This window comes from Ornithodoros turicata, chromosome 1 (genome assembly GCF_037126465.1).
Source record: "Ornithodoros turicata isolate Travis chromosome 1, ASM3712646v1, whole genome shotgun sequence".
Taxonomy (NCBI): domain Eukaryota; kingdom Metazoa; phylum Arthropoda; class Arachnida; order Ixodida; family Argasidae; genus Ornithodoros; species Ornithodoros turicata.
Window position 1 is genome coordinate 181,116,992 of NC_088201.1, and position 8,695 is coordinate 181,125,686.

General features: G+C 50.6%; 1 protein-coding gene across 1 annotated transcript; it reads left to right on the forward strand.

Annotated features, from left to right (window-relative positions):
• Window positions 1-1,831: 1,831 nt before the first annotated feature.
• On the forward strand, window positions 1,832-2,977 carry LOC135391377 (uncharacterized). The gene has a single exon (XM_064621635.1). The coding sequence runs from the start codon at window positions 1,832-1,834 to the stop codon at window positions 2,975-2,977; it is 1,146 nt and encodes a 381-aa protein (XP_064477705.1).
• The last annotated feature ends 5,718 nt before the right edge of the window (window positions 2,978-8,695 follow it).

Genomic DNA, 8,695 nt, shown 5'->3' on the forward strand with positions numbered 1-8,695 from the left:
TCACCAAAATCAAAATGTCCACGAAGGGCAGACGTTTCCGTCAACTCGCGTCATCGCGACGGCGCCGCAAAAGCCGCTTCCAGTACTGCATCAGAAAGTGGCAGAAACGGTGGGTACAGTGTGTCCGAAGTAATGACGATGTTTGGTTGTTTAGTAGGGGATATCGTGGCCTATTTAGTATACCTTGTAGCCTTTTCACCCAATATCGATGTCTCGCATCAAAATGCAGTCCTGAATTCATGCACACAGAGAGGAGCACTGCTCGTCAAAATTACTGAAAAGTGGACCGTTGTGCCGGGCTACAGACACCTCAACTGTCCCAGAGGGCGCTGGATCAGCAGTCCAGTGATATATTAAAGGCTACTATTCGGCTTCTTCTTTGTCGGCACAGTTCCCCCAGATGTCGGGCCAGGACGCATACTAACCTCCTGTTCTCCTCTCCTCTCCCTCCTGCTGTCCTCTCTCCGTCTGTCTTCACATATGTACGCCGCTTAAAGCCACAGTTGCTTCGCGGCGCTAGCAGGGAATAAAAAAAATATTCGGCTTGTTATACGGTAACCTGGTCAGTTTTGGAGCAGATTTTGCAAATCCTACGCTCTTAAAAATGATGGCAATTCTGGTGGTGATGGTGAAACAGCATGCCATTGTCAGTAGTAATCATTCAACCCAAGTTTTATATAGAAAATCCACGGCAAATATTGCACTTTTTACTTTAAATTATTTTAAATTTACTTAAATTTTTTTTGTAATTTAAATTCTAAGAGCAAAATCTAACTCAGTGCAATACTTGTCGTGGATTTTCTGTGTAAAACTTGGGTTGAATGATTACTACTATTGTCGACGTCGCAGAGGTGTGCAACGTCGGAACTGACGTCCTGGGCAATGTGCGTCCTGGACCGTCTTCAAAGGGAGCTGTGTCGACATATCTCTGAAAGCATCTGTGGAAAACGCAGGATAACCCCCAGACGGCACAACCTGCACCGGGATGCGAACCCGGGTACCAACTTCACCACATTGCGCGCTCCTAGCCAACTATCATCGCGAACGAAAACGTTCTCGCCCCTGATTTGTTGAAAACGGGAGGCGGAGCCTCTTTTGGTGCCCATTGTGTACTGCGTAATGGGCACAAAATAGGCTCCGCCTCTAGTTCTAAACAGACAGAGGGGCGACAACGTTGTCATTCGGGATGATGGTCGGGATGATGTCGGTACAGTTCCCTTAGAAGTCGGCCCAGGGCGCACATTCGCCCAGGGCGTCAGTCGTGACGTTGCCCACATCTGTGAGGGCGACAACGGCGAGCTCTTTCATCATCACCACCACAGACATTACCCCTAGAGAGTTTGAGCTTGTGGTGACCCAGTTTGGGGGACACATGGGGAGCCGTCCCGTGACCTCATCTCCCCCAGGCGATTCCGCGACACAGGAACTTTCCACTGGCCAGTTTGGCCGCGTGGGCCGATTTGGCGCATGGAAGTAGGTCAGTGGAAGGTGTCGCGGGAGGGGACCCTGGGGAGGAAGGGGTCACTCGTGCCTGGGACTTGGAAAGGAGCAGACATTGCAGGAATAAAGTCAGCAATGTAAGTTATTCCAAACCTGTGTCAGAGTCATTCTTGGTTGGCGATAGGGAACGTACCGGTTATTTAGACCACAACCTGGTGGGGAAGGCTACTTGCAGGAGCAAATCCCACATCTGGCGCCCAACGTAGGCCTACGTTCCTTTGTCGTCAATTGAGAGTGGTTCTGAGCGCTCTACATTTTTGGGGCCCCTGTTAGGATTTTGGGGGAACACGGGTGTTAGGCGCCTCGTGGCATGGTAGTGCATACGCGATCCATGGAAAATCAGTCCGGGTCAGCAACAAACGGGGACACTATTAACCCCGGCGAGGCAGGAGCACGTGGCGGCAACGGCGATGCCGGAACCAACACGGGGGCAGGTGTGCTTCCACCTCTTCCCACTCCACAAGCGGTTGATACCGCTAGCTTATTGCTGCAAGTGACAAATATTGTCGCTTCATTGACCCAACAGTTGAATGCGGCGCAGACTAGCCCGCATTCTACTTTTCCCCCACGGCTCCACCCGAGTATGACAATTCCGACGTACTCGGGATACTCTGATAGAAAGTCGGTAGCTGACTTCCTATTGGAGATGGAGACCTATCAGGTTGCATCTAGAGCGTCCGACGAGGTAGTGCTAGGGCAGGTCTTGCCAGTAGCTCTAGTGGGGGACGCCGCTCGATGGCGAAGGCTGCAGAAGCCTTTCACCTCGATGGCGGACTTCCGGCAGCGTTTTAGGGAGGAATTTTTGCCACCCGACTACGCAATGCGTGTGCGCGAAGAGTTAGCTTTTCGCACACAGCACGCCGACGAGAGTCTCATTGAATTTGTGCGCGCAATTCAAGAGCTCTACGATAGGGCCGACCCGACGGGCACAGATCAGGATAAGGTTTCGCGTGTTATACGGCAGAGCCATCCTAGCTTCCGTCCGTATCTACGGGGGCGAAATTTCGAGAATCTTGATGCGCTTGCACGAGAGGCTCGTGTGATTCAGGCTGATTTATTGTCTGAATTGCGGTACCAACCTCCACCGCGCCCGGAACTATCAGTTGAGCCGGGTTGCGCTTGGGCGGGTGTGAAGGACTCCGTTCCACGGGGAAGGGAAGCGACGTCCTTGGTTGCGGACGCGGGAAGCCGGTCGGACGTCATCGTCCCGCCGCGCTCCCTGGATCCTTTCTCCTTTGAACAGAGGCGCCGCGCGGGGTTTGGCGAAAACTCACGCGGCGGTCCGAGGAGTGGAACATCCACTGCTCGGAGGGTTCAGGATAGCCAGAACCAGGTAGAGAGGGACCCCAGTAGCAGAATGCCACAGGAGGACCGCGGGCGGGCGCAGCCCAGATGCTATGGCTGTAATCAACCAGGGCATTACAAGCGTGACTGTCCTGTGCGTCGGGGAAATTTCCGCTCGGCGCAGGGAAACTAGTAACGCCGGCGGCGGCAGTTGGGGTTAGCCCTAATCCGTCGTCGGCAGTCAGAGAGAGCTCGGGGCGTGTGTTTCATACCTCGCCGCAGTCTTTTGCCGAGGATGGAACAGTTTTCGCCCCAATAGCTTGCAGAGTTCAGGAGTCTGCTCCTGTGTTCGGTCCGTACATAGGCGTAACAATAGCTGGGAAAGAGTACATTGGCCTGGTGGATACCGGTGCCACGCTCTCGCTAATCGGAGACGCCGTGTACGCGCACTGTCGTGAACGAAATGTCCGCGTCAGAAAGGTTGATATCCCATTGCGGTTAGCATCGGGAATGTCCAGTGCTACAGGCGCAGTGAGACTTACAATGCGCTTTAACGGGGGACGGTGCAGACAACGGTTCATTTACCTGTCATGGCTGTCAATCCCAGTTATTTTGGGACGAGATTTCATTGTCCGAGAGGGATTGATTCTCGATTTAAAGGCAAACGGATATCGGTGTGGGGGACCGCTAAGCCCACTGATTCCTTTCGCCTCTCCTTCACCGACTGGCCGTTTAACCAGTCGTGTGGATACCCACTCGTCAGAAACTAAGCTTGTGCAAACTGTGGGGAGAATACCACAGGATATCGAGCGGGTGGTAGCGTCTTTCGGGGGCAGAGGAGTTGAGCGCGCCAGGCTTTTGGACGCTTTACTACCCCTTTCCGAAATGTTTACGGAGCACCCAGGAACAACCGATGTTCTAGAACATCGGATTGATACTGGTACTGCGAGGCCCTGGCGGTGTAACCCCAGGCCCCTCAGCGCGCGTAAGAGGGATCTCCTTGACGCGGCGCTGGATGAGATGATTGCGACAGGCGCGGTTAGGCGGTCGCAGAGCCCCTGGGCTTTCCCGGTGGTGCTGGCACCTAAAAAAGATGGGACGGCAAGGCTGTGTGTGGATTATCGCCAGTTAAATGCCGTGACGGTCAGAGATGCTTATCCTTTTCCGTCCATCGAGTCGATCATGTACGCGTTGGGGAATGCCAGCGTGTTCACGATTTTGGACTGTAGCAGGGGCTTTCTGCAGATTCCTGTAGGGGAGGAGGATATCCAAAAGACGGCATTCACGTGTCACAGAGGCTTGTTTGAATTTACGAGACTCCCTTTTGGATTGTCCAACTCGCCCGCTAGTTTCCAGAGGCTAATGGACGTCGTGCTGGATGACGCGAAGTTCAATTATGCCATGGCTTACATGGACGACGTAGTGGTATTTTCTAAGTCGTTCGATGAGCATCTCGTTCACTTGGGCAATGTGCTAAGTTGGATGAGGGACGCGGAGTTGACCATTAATCCCGGCAAAGTTCAGCTTGCATCCCCCAAGGTGGATCTCCTTGGTTTTGTAGTTGATCTTGGTACGCTAAGTCCGAATGAGGATAAATTGAGGGCCATACTCGAGTATCCTCGTCCGCATGACGTCAAGAGCCTTCAGAGGTTCCTAGGAATGGTTGGCTTCTATCGCCAGTTCATCCCGCATTGCGCGTCCTTAGCATTCCCAGAATTGCGGGACACCTACTCTTAAAGTTGGCTTAACCTGCGAACTCGATGCCCTCCGTTGAAGCTATACATTCCGTCTGCTTTCCATAAAATATCCGTTAGTACTGAGGGTTTGAAAAAAGTGTCCACATCTAGGCGTGACGGCAGAAGGTTCCTCGATTGTCCACAAGTAGATTGGTAGCTCGAGACCGTCACACTTTTTTTTCCTGAGAGACTTATTTTCGCCGTGTTGGCTTCATGGCAGAATACATTGGCGTGTCTTAATCCTTTAATTACGTCAAAAGCAGGGCTTCCCCAAAAAGTGTCCACATTGGACATGAAAGACTGGCCTGTCTTGTGCACTCTGCAACTTCATGCGCAGTTGCAGGAGGTCCCAATTTTTTTCCCACGACGAAAAAAGTACACGATAGGCCTACGATAGCTTTCAGAGTATTTCTAACTAAATTCTTCGCGCTGTGTGGTTGCGTTGCTGGTCTCGTGGTATAGTGAGCGCGTTGTGGATTTGCGTTCTTGGGTTCAATCCTTGGTGTGGTAATTTTTTTTATACACATCATATAGTATTTTTTATTTCATTTATTATACCTGAAGTACTCTATAAGCGCTACATCAGGGGATTTGTACAAGGTCGCACAGCTTACCAAAAGCACAGTCAGAAAGAGTATATAAGCAACATTCGATGACAAGGCACTCCATTATCGGATATGGGGCACTGTATAGGTGAATATAAGAAATATTCTGTTGAGCCTAATGCGGGTTCAACTTGAAATATGTTCTGGTTCAATTTAAATACATTGTGAACACGGCTGGAAACAAAAAGTGTGACAGTCCTAAATATGAAGAACCCGAAAGCGCAACAATGCATGTTTTTGCTGAGCTGAGAGGACATGCCTTCGTTTGAAAAATACACACAATCTTAGATTTCAGGTACACTTGCTCATAAAATTGGCTTTACCTGCCTGCAGATCACTACTCTAGGCGCGACGATAAGATAGCACAGTATACTGAGTGTTGCACACAGTGTCGTCCACAACTGGAAGTATGGATTAGTTCATGCCTGTCCCTGTAGAAGCAGAGCGGCTGAACATTCGCCAATATGACTCTTTCGTTAACTAGCTTAACTTGCGTAGTTGCAGCTCCTGTGTGTCGGCGACAGCCCAGCAGCTAGCGCATGCCTTAGAGCAGTTGCGTAGATTGCTCTGTCGCTGGACATTGGTACAGGCGGCGCTGATCCGAAGCACGTTTTAAGAACACGCCTTTCATGGTATGTGATGTCGAAAAAACACTTCAACGTGGGATGCTGTCTCCGGAGGTGTGGCATGTGATGTGACGGAACCTCCTCCGGACCGCAGCTCGGTGTCCATTCAAGTCGTGGAGAGCACGTGATAGAATCGAAGAGTTGTGCAATCCAGCTCGGGGGTCTGCTGTTGAGGATTACTGGCAGAATCATCCTACCGTCGAGTCCTGAGTGACGGCTCGAAATTTGTGTTAGGGTAGACTTGGTCAAGACTCAGCGGAGAAGGCGAAGGCTTTAAGCGAGTGTGGTCAACAAGACTGCACTAAAATTGATGCCACCGACGTAGCCATGGAACAAATGCACTTGCCCATGGGCTCATGCGCGGCCCGAGTCCATGTGTTTCGGAAAACGAAACTACCATCGTCTTTTATTTCGTTGTGACTATTGGAGCGCTAGCCTCTACCATAGATGTATTGGGGTCTTCGAGATTAAAGTAAGATCCGTACAGACAAGAATTTGGGACTCAAATGTAGCACCGGTTATCTTAATCTGTCAATTAATTGATTGAATGAATTCAATCAATTAATTACTGGAGAAAATCACCAAGTGTCGACGTGGTTTTTTAAATGTTTTTTAATAAAATAGAAGTTCCGGAAGCGTCCAGTAAAAATAGGCTTTTTATTTAATTAATGAGCGCATGCTAATTGCTATGCTCAGTAAAAAGAAATCTTTTAGATATGTAGCTATCGCCACTTGTTTACGAATAATTCAACCGCAGGCCTTCATAAAACACAGTATAAGAGTGATGATAAGCGCCGAGAAACGTGTGCTACCGCTTCATTCAAAGATAGGTGAAGACAGCGACATAACTGCGAACACATTGAAAAAATACTCCCAGCAGCTGGCTCATTTTCTTGTTTGCTTACTGCCGCGAGTGGTTACGTCGGGTACGTACTAAAAATAAGTGATCCCGTAAATGTAGCTACATTCGTACTGATTGACGAACAGCAGGTCTGCAATAGCGATCTCTGGACGTCCCTGTCTACTCTTTACTAATTGTAATAGAAAATATTCTCCAGTACATCGTTCATGTATATATTAATTTCCACCAAAGGTTACACTAAGGCCATAGCTGCATTTGCATCATGAAATTGTTCACAAATAGACCAATCTATCTACCGTGGCGTCGCTCATGATCATAGTCAGCGCCACCAATTATTAATATTAAGATCGTGCCTTTCTCACGCGGACCAATCATTTCGCTTCACGAGCTTCTATAGCGCGATTTTTTATTTCGCAACGACATTCAACCAACAGAAAAGGCTTGATGCATGTTTCAATTCTGAGCCGCGCGTTGCATTTTTTTTTTTTACCTGAGCACGAGCTCTCGTGCGTGCCCCGCGTGCCCACAGTGTTATTGCCGTGCAGATGACGTTAAAAGTTCTCTTTCTTATCTCTCCTCCTCGTCCCTCCCCCAATTGTTCCTCCTCCCATATCCTCGTGCAAATCTGTCAAGTCGGCTTTCTTGCATGGTTGTCTGCTATCCCGCGAAGCCGGCTTTCTGTGTCGTGTCCCTGAATTCTGGTCATGCAAAACCACTGTACGAGCTACTGCGGAAAAATTCCCAGTGGGCTCGGGGGCCTAGGCAGGAGGAGGCGTTTCGCTCCTTATCACAAGCTATAGCGGATACAGCTAAATTGTGGTTGCCAGATCTTAACAAGCCGTTCGTTATGCAAACTGATGCAAGTGATTACGGGCTTGGTGCAGTGTTGCTACAGGAACACGACGGTGGTCTATGCCCGGTCGGGTTCGCTAGTCGCACACTGTCGCCGGCGGAGATGAACTATTCCGTTACGGAGAAGGAGTGCTTGGCGGTAATGTTTGGCTTGAAAAAGTTCGACATGTATCTGGATGGGACAACTTTTACCATTCAGACCGACCACCAAGCACTCTCTTGGCTGCAGCGGTTGAAGAAACCGTCAGGCAGATTAGCACGCTGGGCGTTAGCACTTCAGGGCTATTCCTACCTTGTAGAATACCTGAAAGGAAACGCGAACAAAGTGGCAGACGCTTTGTCCCGTGCGCCACTGGGTTACAGCTGTGAATTACGGCAGGAATCTCAGGGTCAGGGCAGGTCATCGACCGGTTGTGTGGGTGACTTGGACCTGGTTAGAGCCGCTAGACGCGGGAGGTCCTCTCTCCCAGCGGAAGAGAGAGGAGGGGAGATTGGGTGCGCGTGCGATTACGCTAATCTCCCGGAAGGCGTGGAACGGCAGACCGAGGAGGGGGATCTCGTGGCCGCGATTGGTTTGAATCGGGCAGGTAACTCCTTGTCTTGGGGCACGATCGTAAGCAGGGAAGAGCTCTTAGAGGCACAGAAGTCGGACGGTTTATGTCAGCGGGTGTCGGAAAAGCTGGCGGATAATAGCGCAGCTGACACCGGTAACGCTGGCAGGGATGACGACGGGTGCCTCGACTCATATCTCTTGAGTGAGGACGGGCTTTTGCTGCGATATGTGCCCGGGTTAGACGAGGAGGACGAGAGTGTTTCCCCCTTCAAGGTCGTAGTTCCCAGGAAATTGCGAAGGGTGTTTATGCGTTATTTCCATGACTCAGCCCTTGCGGGTCACGGCAGTGGCAGCAAGACTTTTCATAAGTTATGCCGCGTCGCGACCTGGCCGGGGATGAGGCAGGATGTTATGCGCTTTACCCGGAGCTGCCCCGTGTGCCAGAAAGCAAAACCAAGGGGTGGGAAACCCCCAGGGTTCATGCAGCCAGTAGTCAGCAGCTACCCCTGGCACATAGTAGCGTGTGACGTAATGGGTCCATTTCCCAGAAGTCCACGGGGGAATCAGTACCTGTTGGTGGTTACTGACCACTTTTCTAAGTGGGTGGAGTTATTCCCGCTTAGGAAGCTGGTGTCGGAGCGGATATGGGACCGGCTGATTGAGACTTTTTCCCGGTT